This window comes from Clarias gariepinus, chromosome 18, assembly GCF_024256425.1.
Source record: "Clarias gariepinus isolate MV-2021 ecotype Netherlands chromosome 18, CGAR_prim_01v2, whole genome shotgun sequence".
Taxonomy (NCBI): domain Eukaryota; kingdom Metazoa; phylum Chordata; class Actinopteri; order Siluriformes; family Clariidae; genus Clarias; species Clarias gariepinus.
The window spans coordinates 16,680,247-16,699,156 of NC_071117.1; the positions used below are offsets into that span (position 1 = coordinate 16,680,247).

The 18,910-nt window shown below is 38.2% G+C and overlaps 1 protein-coding gene across 1 annotated transcript in view; it reads left to right on the plus strand.

The window, feature by feature from the left end:
- Window positions 1-18,910, plus strand: part of sorcs3a (sortilin related VPS10 domain containing receptor 3a) — a 287,711-nt gene that overhangs the window by 228,353 nt on the left and 40,448 nt on the right. Inside the window, exons 8-13 of the mRNA XM_053477444.1 lie at window positions 1,096-1,185; window positions 2,436-2,615; window positions 7,609-7,755; window positions 13,393-13,495; window positions 17,044-17,120; window positions 18,787-18,878. Coding sequence (XP_053333419.1) covers window positions 1,096-1,185; window positions 2,436-2,615; window positions 7,609-7,755; window positions 13,393-13,495; window positions 17,044-17,120; window positions 18,787-18,878 — 689 coding nt within the window. The remainder of the gene's footprint in view (window positions 1-1,095; window positions 1,186-2,435; window positions 2,616-7,608; window positions 7,756-13,392; window positions 13,496-17,043; window positions 17,121-18,786; window positions 18,879-18,910) is intronic.

Here is an 18,910-nt window from a genome sequence, read left to right on the forward strand (position 1 = left end):
CCATTACTAGTCAAATGTAATGTTACCACCATTCACCATCAGTAATTGTATTATAATGATCAATGAACAATGTTTATTTAAAAAGAAAATTGTTAAGGGAATTACAGTGTTTCCCACATCACAGGGTGGGATAGTTAATATTAGGCAGCAAGTGAACAGCTATTTCTCAAAGTGATGTGTTGGAAGCAGGGAAAAGCGTGGTGACTGGATTGACGCTAATAAGGGCCAAATTGTCGTGCCTAGAAGTGGGATTGTGCATCTCCAAAACAGCAGTGTTTGTGGGGTGTTCAGTGGTTAGTACCTCCCAAAATTGAAACAAGGAATGTCAAATACTGTAATGAACAAGCTCCAAGGTCATGATTAGTGATTGAGAGGAAAGCCTTTCCTCCGTACGCACATCAATCATAAAAAGGTATTTTGCAGTTTGCTGCTTATGGGGCTGATGAGGGTGCCACTGCTTACCACTGTCGAAAGTGCCTACAATGGGCATGTGAGCATTAGAACCACATCATGGAGCAATGTAAAAAGGTGGCCAGGTCTGATGACTTAAATTCTCTTTTATATCACATGGACGCCTGGGTGCATTGATTCCCTGGGAAACAGATGGCATCAGGATGCACTGCAGGCAATAAGGAAGCAAGGCGTTGGAGACAGTGCAATGCAGTCTCTCCTCTGGTAAACTTTTTGTGCAGGATACTACAACAAACCTTCAGAGAACTTGTAGAGTCCAGGCCTACAGTAAATGGATCAGAGGTGTATCGGCAAAACCGACATAATTAAGACAGGTGGTTTTAATGCAGTGTGCTGATTGGTTTGTATTCAAACTGTTGCTAATTATCTTACATGCACCACTAAATTGTCAAGGTTGAACTAGTTTGAGGATTTAAAATTCATGCTGGCTTTAAAGGTAATGGAAGGTGATTCGACTATATATTATAGCAGCATGCATTCTAAAATGCACTGAATTAAATCCAACATACCGCTGTGGAATCTTGATGTCACAAAAATAATAAACATCCATTGTGCATATTTTTTTGCTTTGTGTTTTTTAAGTCAATAGTATGACTTGTTTACTGGGTATATTTCCCTCCACAGGTCACCATGTCTGGGAGAGCTGCTTATTATGTGTCTTACCAAAGGGGACCATTTGTACGCATCAAAATACCTAAATACTCCCTTCCAAAAGTAAGAGTTTCTATATACATACACATTTATTTTTATTATTATTATTATTATTTAAAAGCATGCCAAAGCATGATGATGTCATATCTATGTCATCATCATTGCTATGAAAGTGCTAATGTCGTATAGTTCTGATTTCTGAAAGTGCTGATGTCATAGTGTGTGAGGGGCCCTCTTCTTGTTCTAAGGATTTTTTTTCCTTTACCTGCTTGGTCTAAACATGCTCCAAAAAATCATGAAAATTGTCAGTCATGTTGGAATCTGCTGCCATTAGGCTGCCTTAGAGATATTGATGCATACAGTAGCTCATACACACTTGCATCTATGCTGCTAATTTTCATGACCAACACTCACATGTCTCACACACACACACACACACAGTTCAAAGGTTTAAATGAAGCTTTATTGACATGACACATATTTAGGGCCCAAGCTGACATCAGATCTATTTCGTGCAAGTTGTACGTTGCACCCAGGTAGCGATGGCTTTTTTCGAGTCTTAACATGCTTAAAAACGCACTGGTTGTGTGGCGCACCCGGAAGGCAATGGCGGAAGGTGCCTGAGCCCGCTCAACATTACTTGCAACTATATATATCAGGAAAATTGGATTCTGCTGCCATTAGGCTGCCTCAGAGTCATGGCCATGGCGTGGTACAGGGCCTTCACATGAGATTTTGCTGCGTAGCTCATGCACATGCATGCAAAACTCGTTACTCAGTTAGAGGCCATTGAGGTGAACAACTTTTACATTGCATATCATTGGCTCAACTCAATAGGAAGTCACTTATTTTGGGAAGGAATTTAATGCTTTTCTTTAGGAGATTTTATGATCGCCACCAAACCGGGCCTATGTGAGGATGCAAAATTGATGGTGCAAGGTGCTTGGGCCCACTCATCGTTGCTTGCAACTATATTAATATTATTATTATAATTATTGTTCCTTTTATAATGTATTTACCTTTTGTAATTTAGCTTTAGTGATTGTGTGTCTATAAAGTTCCATGCAACTGTACAAAAGCTTTCTTTTTAATGCTCTTATGATCAGGCAGAAAAAAGCCTTGACTTTATTTTAGTGAGTCTCTGAGTTTCTCCTGGTCCGTTGGGTGTCCATTTAAACACAAGCTAGACAAAAGCTTTTACATTAATTAACTGGTATCATATAGAGACTGCCTGCAGAGCCCTAGCAGGATTCCAGGCTAATGATCTTTCTCTCCGTTTAACTCCTACTGTCTCTCTCACCCTCGCAATGCAGGACATGCACATCCTGAGCACAGATCAAGGTCAGGTTTTTGCTGCTGTGCAAGAATGGAACCAGAACGACACGTACAACCTGTACATCTCAGATCCACATGGTGTTTACTTCACTCTGGCTTTAGAAAATGTCAAGACCACCCGAGGTCATGGAGGCAACATTATGATAGACCTATATGAGGTAGGTGCTCCTCATTAACTTGCCGATGCTCTGAAATGTATATATGGTTTGCATTTATATATTTATATTTTTTATATTGATATATGTTTTTGACTGTAATGTTGTGAGCCTTAATCCCATGTGCTGGCTCTTGGGTGACACAAGCATTTAAAAAACTGCTTACTGTATCTCCGGAGATTTTTACAAGACACAGTCTGTAAAGGATATAAAGAATGGTGCAAAACAGTTCTAAATGTGAAAATTAGTTGCTGAGTGAGGAGAATTGCCAAATTGGTTTAAGGAAATGGGAAATGGGTAGTTCGAATAAGAACTCTTTACAAACATTGTGACTTGAAAAGCAACTCAGAATAAATCAAATGTGGACAAAAAACAGGTTGACATTTTTTTCCAGTACATGTGGCACCAACATCCATGAAATATGTTTCTGAGACCACGGAGATTCCCCATTCTGATGTTTGATGTGAACATTAGCAGTTTTGAGCATTTTTCTCGCTGCCAGGCGATCGGTTGATACATAAAAGCTCAAGGGTACAGTTGCACCTAATACGAGGGTCACTGAGCATAAATAAATTACATTCGTAAACAATCATCCCATGATAGAACTAAACTTAATACTTTATATTACTATTAAATTAATTTAACCTTTGTTATTTCCCAGAACGGGAACAATGCAAGTCAATCAGGATTTGCAAACCAGATTATGTGAAGATGGAGATGCCAATCATATAATATCATGGGCAATATAATATCACACTCATTTAACTATGTTGGCTGCTCACATTGCACACGGTGCATTTGAATTCGTTGAATTTGTAATCCATTTATGAAAATGAAGTTTTTTTGCTAATGGCTGCTAGAATATACAGTATGATATAAAGGTCACTGAGAGAACATAGTAAAGATTAGCACCATGATACACTCGGTCAATGTCAAATTGCTTCAACTGCTTAAAGCGACCCTAATTGTAAATCAGCTTTCATGTATAGATTTACAAGATCCATGCCCACATTCATTAACAGTGTTAAAGAAACTGCTTCTTTTTTATTATTAAGGAGTAGTTTTACCTTAGAAACCACTGATAGCTTTAAAGACACATTAGGGATGAAATTCTCACTTCAGATAATGTAGTATGTATGTATTGGTTTCAGTTTTTATCTGGATGTGTTTGCAGTGAAAGTAGTTTTAAATTCTTACTAAGAAAGGCTAAAAGGTGGAAAGAATAAACCATAGAGGTTGTTATGTGTCTTGTATATTACCTATTCCACTTTAGAGTAGCCTCAGCTAACTAAATGTTCTGAGGATGAATAGCGTAAAATTGATTGTTTTATATAATGCACTATATACTGTAGTGCACTAGGCACTGTAGAGTAGGGTAGAATCCCTTATTCCACACACCAGGTATTACCCTTGTTTGAGGTCATGGAGGGATTTGGGATTCTGGCTTGTGTTAGAAACTAGTTACCTTTGTAGCTCGCGTGAACAAAGCGTCAATGTGAGTCATAAAGCTCTCACCCACTCAATCAATAATGAAAGATTGGACAGAAACATGGACAGTTCAAACGCGGTTCAGAATTGTTTTTTAAGGAGACAGTGTTGTTTAAGATAATACCCTTAGCAGATGTGTTTTCCATGATTGGTTTTAATTATGAGTTTTGGCAGGCAGTCATTCTCCCCTCTTTCCAGCACTTTCAGCAAGAAGTCGTCAAGTACCAGTCTGTCACTGCCTACATTCACCCAGTGGACCCATGTGGACCCTAACAAACCTCATTGATATGATACAAACAATTCAAACCACAAAGCTAGTGTGCTAACACTCAAATTTAAAACATTTATTTTATTATCCTTTTAACATTCTCCAGGAGTTGAGTCATCGGTGTGCATATATGATTGAGCAGCATATACTGAAATTAGAAGTGCGTTCCAAGGTCTGATGGATTTTCGGTGCCTCGTGCCATGGCTTAATATAGCAATCAATTAGCGAGTGGCATCCAAAATGATTTCATTTAAGCAGCGGCCGTGAGGCGCAGAGACTATGCCTTGCCAATGTTGGCTTGACTAAGGACTGACCTGCCAATAGTGAATCATGGGCAGGTCCATACCTATAATAAGCTGCAGCATTCTTCATTAGATCTTATTGGAAACAGTGCAAAGCCTTTTCCGCTGGGATATCGGACACAGAGCTGGGGAACTTATATTTTTTTTATATTTATGTAGCTACATATTAAACAGTGAAGTATTGATTAATTCACATTTTTGTCTAAGTTAGAGAAGGATCTTTTGGATGCACTTTGGATTGCAGAGTGTTTAAGTAGTTTTAATTAGTTTTGTTAGGACATTGTTAGCACATAGGAACTCACCGGTTCAAGGAATGCTGTATGGTGGTTTAACCTGAATGGTAAAAAAAAAAAAAAGAGGCCTGGACAACTGCACTAACCCATGGACCTGTGCAATTATTTTATCGCAAAAGGCTGTAATTTATTATATGTAATATATGCATAGTCAGGGATTTATGCAGTGTTTGTCACTAATTTATTTATGTATTCATTAATTTTCAATTAGCAAATTATTTGGCCATTTGTCCAATAATTTGTTTTTAGCCTAGATAGTAGATTTGAAAACAAAATGGTACATTTCATAGTTTCATAAATATCACAGTTTAAATTGATCATAATCAAAGTAACAATGTCAAAGGTTGTCATCTTAATTTTTGTTTTTTGCACATTTATTAGAGATTCCCAATATGGTACGAAAAAAAAACCCAAAAGAAAACATTTCACCTACCAGGAGTCATTTTTTGATGATGAGATAGAACATAAGAAAACCAGATTGGTTCAAGCTTACATAAAGTGACTCAACAACCACTCTTTACATCCATGATGAACAGAAAAACATTGCATTACATTTGGGGAAAAAGACCAGCTGACCTATGTTGGTTCATTTCCCATGTTTTACTCTAATTTCTTAGCAAGAATGATACTCAGTAACTGTACAACAAGTAGAATGACTGGACAAAGCATGCTTACGCAAATTTGTTCATTAGTTTCAGCATTTGGTTTAGTTTCAGTATTACTTGCTATTGTGTATTTTTCCTTACAGCCTTTGGTGGTACTGTACTATCAAGCTTGTTTTCTACAATGCTGGTCACTTTCAGAGCTGTCAGAGAAAACCTGCTGAATATTAGCTGAAACTGAAAGTTTCTTCTGTTTGCCCAAAAGCCTTTTTTCACTTTGCATCTCTTTTTTATCTTGCTGCAACAACTTAAGCTGTACATGTAAACCAAAACATTCATTCTAAAAACAGCAGAGACCCCTGAAAGAATTCTGTAGATTTTAATAGCAACACAGGTTTTTGATTCCAGTTAGATTCCGATGCTTCACTCCAACGCTGTCCTCTTCTAGAAGCGTGTAAAGGAAGAACGGAGGCAAAGAAGGATAATAAGTAATCAGCATGATCGGTGATTGGCATGGCTTTCCTGCAGAGGAGGAGGGCTGCTCATTAGCTGTGTCTGTCCAGTGCCACACTGTCAGACACATTGGCCATTAGTGCCACTTACCCGTCTCCGGCTTTGCCGAGGAGACATTTCAAAACAGCTCGGCCTGCATTGGCCTGTCACGACTCAATACTGCTAAGTTTGGATTCGTTTCAAAAGGGCCAAGCGATGAGGCGGTAGCTGTCAAAACAAATAGTGTTGAGTTAGTCAGCCGAGTAAATGGGATGACATTGACAAAGATGTACTGTAATTAGAGGAGGGGCCAACAGGTGATTTGTATAAAGACTGGTGGGAGGGTAATATGGCAGCGTAGGATCCTCTGGTTAATGCACACCCTAAATAGGAAAACTGAGCAGTCACATGGAAGAGGGGCCAGGGGTGGAAATGCAGTAATTAATAAAATGCTTTTAATAGAGTCATTTTTCTTACAAATTGATCACTTGCCTAATATCTTTTGTAGAATGCTCTACTACAGCCATCATTTTCACTGATGGTTTGCTACTTAAACTGTTTAAATGGATCTGTGCTGATCGCTTTATGGGAGCAAACAGCACTTCTACACCAAGCAGCCATAACTTTAAAGCAATTAAAACTAAGACCATCTTAGGTTTAGGTTATGCCACAATGGCAGCTCTGGTCTCTCAGATGGCTCCATGGGACCTCTGAGTGTGTGCTGCAATGTCTTGCACCAGGACATTAGGTGTTCTCACACCTTTCCGTCATGGCCAGCATTGACCTTTTTTTTTGACAGGTTGTGCTACGTTAGGTTTTATGTAGAATCAGATCAGACAGGCTAGCCTTTGGTTTCTACAGGTATGGATGAGACTTGGTTGCCCATGATCCTTTGACTAGCTTATTAGTATATGTAACTGATGATGACTTTTATTCAATTTCACCTGGTGGGGTGTTAATATCATAGTGTAATCACCTGCTAATTATCATTACCATTATAATAATTTGTAATGTGTTAGATTTGGGTGGCGTAGTGGTGGTGTAGTGGTTAGCCCTGTCGCCTTGTACCTTTGGTCCGGGTTCGGTTCATGGCCAGGGTTAGGAGTGGCATCCTGTCCAGGGTGTACCCCGCCTGTACGAGACTTAGGGTGTTTCATGCCTTAAGTTTCCTGGGATAGGCTCCAGGACCCAGTGAAAAGTGCTAGATTTGACAATTCATGGCTTTGTTTAATCTTTCTTTTGTGTACTGTATGTTTTTTCAATAGTTGAATTTTCTGTGCATCTCAATTATATTGTGTGTTAACTGATGTAAACTATGAATTGGTGTACAACATTAATATTATTTTTGTTGTGAAATAAAATCCATCAAAAAGTGTTAAAAACGGCTACTTAAATTGTTGGACATTCCAGATTCATATAAGTAGCTCATCTGCCATTTTTTTTTTACTGCTTGACTGCAATATTCAGGCATATTTTTGAGTGGTGTGCTAACATGTTGCAATGCAGAAAATGTGTGAACAGTAGGATGTTTTATTTTTCTACTTTCTCTAGGTAGCAGGAATCAAAGGCATGCTGATTGCTAATAGGAAAGTGGAGAACCAGGTGAAGACTTACATCACTTATAACAAGGGCCGGGACTGGAGGCTGCTGCAGGCGCCCGCTACGGACCTGGAGGGGAACGAGATTTACTGTGTGCAGGTGAGATAAGGAAAGGGGAAATATGGGTAAAATAAATAATTAGTGAATATTTTTTAGGGAATAAGAAACTACCATTATACTTTTTTTAAGGTGGGCTTCATGGCTAGTGTAACCTTTTTTAATGCAAATTATAAAAATCTGCGATCAGCTACGGCCCTCCCTACCAACTAAAGGTGGGCGTAGAACCTCTCGCTCACTGACAGCAGATTTTTCAAAAGTTTTATTCCTCATTAAATTCTCATTAACTCGCTAGTGTACTTTATTAAGACAAAAGACAGCTTTGCACATAATTAACTCAGAGATTCATGCAAAGTAATGCTCCTTCTCCCAAGATAAAAGGCAACATGTTTGGTGTGTGTGTGTATAATCAAAGAGAACATTACACACTTTAGAAAAAAAAAAACGTTGGCTAGCTTCTATAAAATTGGTGTTTAAATGAAAGAGAGGTCTTTTTTCACGTATTACAAGAAACAGATGGCGACTACAGTTGAGTAATGCTAGCAAAGTTATAAATGACAGAAGCCTAACAATTAGTAAGGCTCGTTAACTAGTATGGGCAGCTCTTATTTATTCAGGTTTATTCTATTCTTCAGTTTCTACTTTAGTATTACAACATTGTGACAATGACTGAAAATAACTTTCCATACAGTAGGTCTGCATGTAATAAATCTTGTTTTTAGAACTGAAAGAACACTGTTAGACCCTTGATAAGGCTCTTCCCATTCAAAAGCTCAGCCTTTTCATCAGCACTTCACCAAGTGCCATTTTCATAGTTGATGACTACAGTTCAAATGTTATGCCAATTTTTACTCAGGAATATTCATAGCTCGGTTATGATCCTCATTCTCTCCTCATTCAGACCATACGTATAACCTGCGTATCTGTGGTTGCCAGATGTTTTTTTTTTTCCATGACAGTGTTTTTCAATACAAATAGATTTTATTAACAAATTTAAAAACAAAACACTTGCCTTTAATTATTTGCACCACTTCATAAAACAATGAAGGCAGGTGAACAGTGAGACTCTTAATCCTCATAATGAAATTGTGTAATGGATGAAAGAGATATAATAGAATTGAGTACACATTTAATTAAATTTTGAGTTGTCAAATGAATAAAAACACAAATGTTTTAACTGTGAAAAAAATGTGCATTTAACGAAGAATCTAAATGCTAATATATTAATTCAATTCAATTCAATTTTATTTGTATAGCGCTTTTAGCAATTTTCATTGCCGCAAAGCAGCTTTACATAGTCAAAAGAATTATTTAGGTTTGTATGAAATGTGAATTTGTATGAATCAAAATGGTCAGTTTGTCCCTGGTGAGCAAGCCGAGGGCGACAGTGGCAAGGAAAAACTCCCTGAGATGGTAAGAGGAAGAAACCTTGAGAGGAACCAGACTCAACAGGGAACCCATCCTCATTTGGGTGAAACAAAAAGCAGTAAATGATCTGCATTTATACAGTGTGTAGGGTGGGAGGCAGTTCAGCTATAATAGCTGATGTTAATTGATGTTAATATGGAGTCCAGGTAGTTATTGAAGACCCAGGTAGACTTGTAAGAAGTTCCAGTCATGAACTATCGAACTGTCAAGTCCCCAGAGAAACAGTTGCCAACACCGGTCAAGGCCAGAACCATTTTCTAGGTAGAGAGAATCATTCCCAGACACCAGACGCATCCCAGAGAGACACACGGGGCATCCATGTGACGAGATCGTCAGCCAGAAGCGGGGCACCAGGATGGGTCAGACAGGTCCGGAGGGCAGAGGGAGTCTGGATCACTGGCAGCTCAGGAACGACATGTGTAGCTCGACAGAGAGAGAGAGAAAGAGTGAAAGGGGGGGACAGGAGGAGAGAGGAAAAAAAAAAGAGGGGGGAAAGAGAAGAAGAGGAGAGATGGCAGTTAGGTATAATATATATTAGCATTACTTCTGAACTAGGCTACAGGTCTAAGGCTGCAGTCACGTTATCGACCTAAAGTTACAAAAAAACAAATTTTTACCACACAAATCACACAAATCTGATGTTTTTCAAATTGAATCTAATCCACTTCCATATGTGATCCTCATACATTATATATGAGGTATAGTTTCAGTTTAAATATAGTTTATGATGGTATACATACACACACACAGCGGAACCTCAACATACACATTTAATTCATTCTGGAGGCGAGTTCTTAAGGCGAAAATTAAGATAGGAATTTGCCCATAGGAAATAATGTAAATTCAGATAATCCGTTACAGCCACCAAAAAAAATTACCAATATAACAAAAAAAGCACGAAAAATCATGTACCTTTTGAACGCATGCCAAAGGCAATGTAGGTATTGTGGTTTGACTCTTTTGAAACAGCTTTCGCTGGCTAAAAAAATATGCAAATTTTGTAAACTCGTTTGTCTTTTTTTTTTTAACGGCTTCCAGACGTATGTGCAACTGAGCTGGCATTCGGTTTAGTTTGTTTGTTCGTTCTTTTGTATGCCAATGGAAATTTCTTCAAAAAGGTGAAAATTGATAAGGGATTGATTGGGTGCTCATTTATGAATAAATTTTTATTTGTACATGAGAGTTATTCCTGAATATGGCCCATAGTTACAACAATTACAGAATCCAGCGCAGCATGCATTACAAAACGTGATCCTTAACCCTTGGGAACTCACTCACTCACTCATACATCATACCACTTATCCTGTACAGGGTAGCGAGAGGTCTGGCGTCTATCCCAGGGTACTCAAGGTACTAGACAGGGTACATCCTGAATGATGTCCAGTCAATCCCAGGGCACACATACACACACACACACACACACACTATAGGCAATTTGGAAAATGCCAGTTAGCCTACTCTGCATAAGTTTGGACTGTGGAAGGAAACCCTAGAAAACGGACTCCCTTATTTTTCCAAGTGTGTGAGGACGACATGGTAGGTGTAGTGTTCCTTTTTAAGTCTAGCAGGTAAAGGAAAGAGAAAAACAGAACTTGTGACTACAGTTGTTACTATAGAGCAAGTTTACTCTGATGGGTTCCTCTGACACCCTAATTAGTGCCCTATAACCCTTTTGATTAGCACCACTAAACCCTGTCATCGCTGCTGTCCTTACAACAATGTCACACCGGCCACTGAAAAGATGAAAGGTGACAGTTATTCGCACTGTGCAAACAGATATAATTGTCTTTTGTTGTGGCAGAGAGCCCTGGAGAGTGGGCTTTCCAGCTTTAATGCCAAATCCTCCCGCTGTCATTGTTGCTAATGAGTGTAAAAGGCAATTAGCATTCACAATAAGAGTGTGTGTCTTTGCAGAGGGCACTTTAAGCTGGATTAATTTGTATTAATAGTCTGACGTTGCCTCACTTGTTTGTCCTAAGAGATGGCAGGATGCAGTTAGTGAGCATTCTAATGACATTTCAGGATTCATAAGTAGACCGTTTCACTACATAAATGATCGTTGTTAAGGCAGTAACAATAGTAGGAGTTATTCGGTCTTTAGATTGGAATGATATTAACTTTTTTTAAATCAATTATTCAGGTAAAGTTTTAACCAGAAGCAGCAAGCTGTGGGGCCCAAGCAACTGTATCCCCAACACTTGGTAACTGGTTATTTGAACAGAACTCCACCCATTATGACAATGTCACAATCATGAATGAAGTTCGTCAAGAACAGATGTTTCAGGCTCCTTGAAATCAACCCCCTAACTTTAACTTAAGTAAATTGAATTAAACTTTATTTGTATTAACAATGCACATTGTCATGCACATTGTCACAAATCAAATTTACATGAATACGATTTTATGATATAATAAATCAATTAAACAAACAGAAATGTATTAATTTATACATAATAAGCAGCGGAAAAGCAACAGTGGAAAGGACAGACTTCCTGGAAAAAGACATCTAAAGAGGAAGCAGACTTAAAAAGTATAACTACTGTATGCATTTTGCTATATGGTCAAACATACATAGTGTAATTGTCTTAAATTTATGAATTAAATAAAATTTTTGTTAACATGAAGTCCACTTTGTTGATGGTACTAACTGTTCACTGATGGGAGCTTCATCGACTGCATCGTTACAGTTTCAGTCCTAAAACTATCAGAGCAATTGCAGCAAGTCATAAGCTATAAAACTGCTTGTGTCAAATATATTTCAAAGCCATGGTCATGTTTTCTGAGTGGAACCTCAGTAGTCACACATATCTTAAAGCAGACCATATGGGGCCATCCTCAGCAGCAGTGAGTGGTCTTCATGCGATGAGAACTTCAACCAGATTTAGTACATCAGGATGGATCAGGTAGGTTTGAAGTGCAGTAGGGGTCAGGATCAGTGGTATCTCAGGAGTGCAATGTGTAGCTCAACACACACACATACACACGCACACACACACACACACACACACACACACACCTACACACACACACACACACACACTCTCCCTCTCTCTCTCTCTGAAAGAGAAATAGATATTTAGTCATGTCTATAGTCTTGGGTGGGATTAGCTATGACAGCATACCTAAATGGGAGGGCCAGAGGGAAACACAAACATGAGGGCACACTCATGAAACGAAGTGCCCAGTAACTCTAACATCAAAATAAATTATGATTATTATTGATGATTTAAATAATGAATTGGGTGATGACTTAAATATAAAATAAAATAACATGATCACTTCTCTATATTCATTCATCTTCAGTACTGTTCGATACAGAGATGTGGAGGCCTGGGGCCTATCCCCGGTGCAATTCATCACAGGGCACACAAGAACACAAACTACAGGCAATTTACACTAGGAATGCACACACACAGACCTGAGGTGCGAATCAAATCCTCGACCATTGTGCCGCATGCCTCTATACATCTTTAAAAAAAATCGATTGCCCCTACATACAGTATTATTAGAATTACTCTCTTATTCTCTATAATGTTTATATATATATATTATCCCAGGGACTCGCGGGACTAGGTGGGGTACAAACTGGATGAGGATGCCAAACCATCACAGGGCATAAGCGCACACACACACACACACACACACACCTATATATAAAACAAAGAAAAGTGAATATAATTTACCAGCCATACAATTAAAGCAACTTTAGGCAAACTACAGTCTATATTTGTTAAACCGGCTCCTTATATCTTTTATTTCACCCTTATAATATTTTATTTTAACTTTTTTTCATGACATATATTTTCCCTATTTGCCAGAACTCAACACCCAACAAGTTTTCCTGGTTCGTCACACATTTGTGAAGATGCGTAATGATATGCTATATAACATACCAGCACTTCTCAACCTTTAAAATCTTCTAGTGCCGAGTTAATTCACTGAGTGAGAGTTGGTTTACAGTACAGTAGTCAAATGTGAAAAGAGTAGCAGCTTCAGTAATTGTGTCATTTCTATCATTTCCATATTATGTGTCAAAGCAATTGAAAAAATAGAAGCAATTTATAACATGGAGTATCAGACGCAAATGATTCTTGCAAATAGACTCAGATGCCCAACACCCCCTCACCCCCCCAAACCACCATGCCCATCAGCTCATATCCATTTAATGCCTGCAGTGTCACATCGGCACAGTCTGATAGACAGCCACATAATAACTTTGCTATGGCTATGTGTCATTTCTCTCTGTTCCAGCCATTTTGTTCACTTCACCTACAGCTGCAGATGTCAGAAAACCCCTACATCTCTGGAAGTATTATCACCAAGAACTCAGTACCAGGAGTGATCATCGCTATAGGTAAAAAAATAAAAAAAGAAGAAAAGCCAAGCAAATGTGTGGTTCATCGTCAGCTTTAGCAGTGAGCGTGTATTTTAATATGTATGGGCTTGTGTGCAGTCAATTGCTTAAGTAAATTCTATTTAACTGTTTGCAAACATATGAGTGGCAATACGCGTCAGTGCGCTTGTCCTTTCTAATGTTTACTTGTTCAAACATTAGTCATGCCACTAGGACACGGCTGGGCTTTATATTCTTCAGAGCTGATATGAGCTCTTACAGTAACTCTGTGTGTATGTGTGTGTGTGCATGCATGCTTGCAAATGTCATTATGACAGCTTGTGAACAAGACATTTTTAACACACAGGCACACACACACATATATATTCTGAGTCAACCATTCTATTAAACAGGACAAAGCTACAGTAACCACGAGAGTGAGTCAAAAATGATTCACACACCAATTATATTAAAACTTTTGTTGGTCACACACTCTTTACTGTCTCCCCAGTCACTGCTGTACAGGTGTGAACGTGTTACATTAGTTCATTTGTAACTGCGGTGTGAAGTTTCTTAAAGAGGATCATTACTGGTGACGAGACATGGATTGATCACTACAAGCCTGGGAGTAAACAACATGGAATAGAAACGCTGTCAGTCACAGACCAAGAAACAGTTCCAAAGCCAACTATCATCTGGAAAATTGATGCTTACAGTTCTGGGATTCTCAAGGGCCAGGGTTGTAACAGTATCAGAAAAAAGGTTCAACGAATCAACAGTGCTCGTTGTAAGTCTACAGTAAGATGCTTGAGAGATCGTTATCTTGCATGACAATTAGTTTTGAGGTGTTAGAGTATCATCCATGTGGTCACGATCCTGCTACATCAGACTTTTATCTGTTTGGTCATCTGAAAGCAGCCCTACGAGAACGAAGATTCACTTCTAATGAAGAAGTGAAGACAGCGTTTCATTCATGAGACACAGCTCAGCCTAAAACATATATTGTAATGCTAAAGCGTATAATGATGTAATGGTCTTTTCTAAAAGTTAATTAGAATAAATTCTACAGCCAAAGTTCGGATTATTTTTACTTTACCCTCATAAGTTCAGTTCTAATTTCAGTTTTCATTACTCTTTTATGGGTACATACAGTATAGGTCTGTTTGTTAACACATTGAACGTCTGAAAATATAGTTTTACCTTCACATTACCTTTGATGTTACAAGATTGTTATTGAACATCTTGTAATAGGCTGTACTTATGCAGTGAAGACATGAAGAAAAGTGCTGGTCTAAATGTAAGTGTAAATATAATAAACACTAATCAATATGTATGTACTTAAGTAAAACTGTAAAAAAAAATTAATGTGTTTATCAAAACATCTGGTATGATATGATTATGTCATGTCAAGTCAAGTGACTTGTCATGTCAATCATACTGTATACAGTGAGTACAACTGACAGTGAAATGAATTAATGCTCTCTCGGACCATGGTGCCCTATTAAACAGAGACTAAACTTAATTAGAAGAGGCTCGGTGAAGTGCTATGTAATGTGCATGTGTGTAAAACATGCACACAGTGTGAGACAGTACAAAACAACCAAAAACAGCACTTGGCACAGTTAATGACACTGCAGCGCCAAGCAGTACACAGTAATGAAATTAAGCAGCAGTAATGCAGGTGGTCAGCATTTTGACCACAGCCATTTATCAGCTGTGTAAGAAAGGAATTCGCAAATGTTTTTTTATGTATGGCTATTTTGTGTGTATGTATGTTTTTCATGACAGTTTAGTCCCTACATATTAAGGAGTCTGATAAAGTAGCTTGTGGCAAGATACCCTTACACAGTCTGGCTATGTGGGCCAGAATGCTTTGGTAGCTTTTGCCAGGCAGCGTGTGTGTGTGGGGTCATCCAAAATGCTGGTGGTTTGCAGATGCAGCATGTGGAGTAAATGTCTATAATAATAGAAAGAAAGACCTCAGTGTTCTCACTATTTGCTGAACAGCTTTGCAAAATGAGACAATGCAATTTTCAAACCAGGCAGTCATATAGCTGTGCAGGATGCGCTTGATAGTCTTGCTGTAGAAAGTGGTAAGGGTAGGGCAGGGAGTTGATGTTAAAGGACTAGCTGAGATTCTTCACCAGGTGAACCCCAAGGAATTTGGTGCTCTTGACAATCTCCATGGAGGACCTGTCATAGTTCAGCTGAGTGTGGCTGTTCTGTTTTTTCCCCTGAAGGCAACACTCATTTCTTTTATTCGGTCCACATTAGGAGACAGGTTGTTGGCTCCGCACCAGGCCGTTAGCTGCTGCATCTCTTCTCTGTCCACCAACACAAAGCTCTTGGTATGCCTCATGATGAGCCTCGCTAAGCACTTCACGATGGTGAGTGTAAGTCGCTAAGGCAGGACACAGGAGATTTCTTTGGAATAGTTTTGACTGGCTTGAAGCATGTCATAAAAACAGTGGTGGTCAGGGAGATGTTGAAGATGTCAGTGAGACAACTGGTCTGCACATCCTCTGAGCACACTGCCAGAAATGTTGTCTGGTCTAGCAGCTTTCTGTGGGTTGACTCTGCAAATAGTTTTGCTCACAATGCTGTGGTAAGACATAGTCCCTTGTCAGTTAGAGGAGGGGGTGGTCTTCTTTGCGTCCATGCCATTTTGGGTCTTGAGCCGAGCATTTTAGCTGTTTAGTGAGTCACATAGACAGGTGTTGTTTTTCTGTTTCTCCACTGTCCCGGAAGTGGCTGTGGATTCTCTGGGCATTTCTACACTTTGCCTCTTTAATGGAGTGGGACAGTTTGGGCCTCACCATTCTTAGAGCCCCCTAGTCATCGATGTAGTAAATTACTGTTGCCATGTACTCCTGAAAGTTGAGTCACCATTGGTTGCAGCCTCCCTGAAAATGTGTCAGTCAGTATGCTTAGATGTAATAACAAGGTCATGAGAAAGTGTGTCATAATATGATTTACTCAGATATGATATCAGGAAATCACTTGTCAAGATCTGATAAATGTTAATTATTATTATTACTACTTGGAGATCATATTTTATAAGGCAATCTGGCAGATAATCTCAAAACACCAAATTCTCTCCTAACTTAGTTTGATTTATTGATTTCATTAAACATTTACTGGGCTAATTGAAAAGTAATATAAAATTGTATAATTGAAAGGGTCCAACCTGTCTCATCAGTTTGTATTAAAAGCATTAATATCTTGATTCAAGATTATCATTGCAGTGGATACAGACCATTTGGTCAACTGGACATGGCTCTGTAATCTTGTGCTCACACTATGAGATGTTTTCCATCTTACTTTGCTCAGGCCCTTTTGTTACTAAGGGGCTTGTCATCCTTTTGTTGTAAATTGGTGTGAATCATTGAAAATGAATGATTTCAGACTGTGGCGATCGGTCAGGACGACTGTGGATGCATTGTACAGTAGTTGTAAATGTTAACGGTGCCTCAACCAAGAAGGAAATAACTTCCATGTTGTTAGTTAAAGTAACATCTTGCATCAAATTTCTTTTTCTTTTAAATTTTGCATATGCTTATTCTTCTCAGGCAATATGGGCTCTGAGCTCTCATTCAACAATGTAGGAATGTTCATATCATCAGATGCTGGAAATACCTGGAGGCAGGTATGTTGATTGCTGATTTATAAAGTTAATCAATCTCTCATTGGAATTGGTTTTGCTTAAAACGTAACAAAAGTATTATATATATATATATATTAGTGAAATAATTAAATTATTTTTGGTGTTAATTTTGATGACTATGGCTTACAACTCAAAATCAAAAATCTGCTGGCTGGCTGTTCACAAAGTGCTAATTTAAAGCAAATTCATGAATTGTGGTAGCAAAAGGTGCACAGGTAACACGGATGGCCACAGCCTTAAGATGTTTAGCAAGCTAAGCTTCAAAAACAGTGGAGTGAGGCTGAAGTCAGTGCAGCAAGAGCTGCCACTAACAGACGTCTACACGAAATGTGCTGTTACATTTGCCATAATTCTTAGTATCAAGCCACTCCTGAACCTAAGACAACTTCAGAAACACTTTACCTTGTCTAATGGCTAAAAGCATTGGACCGCTGTCCAGTGGCTAAAAATTATTTTTGCAGGTAAAGTAAAATTTTACAGTCTGGAGAAAGAGCAGTGAGGCACAGAATCCAAGTTGCTTAAAGTCCATTGTGAAAATTTCATTGATGTTTTGGGGTGTCATGTAATTTGCTTATGTTGGTCCACTTACTGTATATCAAGTACTTTTTTCAAGTCCAAAGTCAATCCATTCATCTACCAGAAGATTTTAGGGCACTTCTATCTTCTTTCTATAGATGCTGATTTTATTTTCAAGATTTAGCACCTGACCAAAACTGATGTTTTGCTGATCCTAATTTTACTGCGCTTGATTGGTGAGACAACTCTCCTGGCCTGAACCCCACAGAGAATCTATAGGACATAGTTAAAAGGAAGATGATAAACATCTGACCCAACAATACAGATGTGCGGAAGACTGTTATCAAAGCAATGTGGTCTTTAGTATTGCCTCAGCAGTCCCCCAGAATGATTGTCTCAAATCAAGTATTGAGTGCATAAATGAACATTGTTTTTTAATTTTTCAATTTCTGGATTCTCATGAGCTGTAACCCATAATCATCGAAATTAAACAAAAAACGGCTTATAATATTCAACAAATCTAGAATATAAGAGTTTCACTTTTTGAATTAAACTGTTAAGAACAAAAAAGTTGCAATATAATATTTTTAGATGCACTGTATGGTTGCATAAGAATAGTTTAATCATGATTGTTACATTAATTTAAACATATTACTGCAGCTGCATCTTAAATGAAAACATGGCTCTCATCCGCATTATTTTTCAGCCAAAACAAGAAATAGCACATTTTATTTTTAGTAGTCTGCCATTTTGTACTGACAGTCGAACAAAGTGTAAAGCTTATGCAAGGATGTTAAAAAAAGGCAAAGATATTAACTATTAACATACTATGTATGCTTAACTCAGCTCCTACTTTACAGGCTTTATACAATACATGCTATTGCTTTTAATCTACAAAAACATCATTAATTAATTTTTACGATGCAATTATGGCTAATATTAGTAAGTCCAATAAATATTGTCCATAGCACATTATATCACATACTATACATAGTGCATTATGGGGTCTATTTTGTTTGGTCATTATTAATTGTTACAAAATCTTTATGTACAGAAAATGTATGGTCAACATTTATATTCATTATCACAACTGAAATTAGCTTGAGCTTTATCGTTTTGTGATGTCCTGCAGATATTTGATGAGGAGCACAATGTTTGGTTCCTGGATAAAGCAGGAGCTCTACTTGCAGTCAAGCAGCCAACAGTTCCTACAAAGCATTTCTGGTATGTGCTAAAAAGCTAATCTGCAAAAGCGA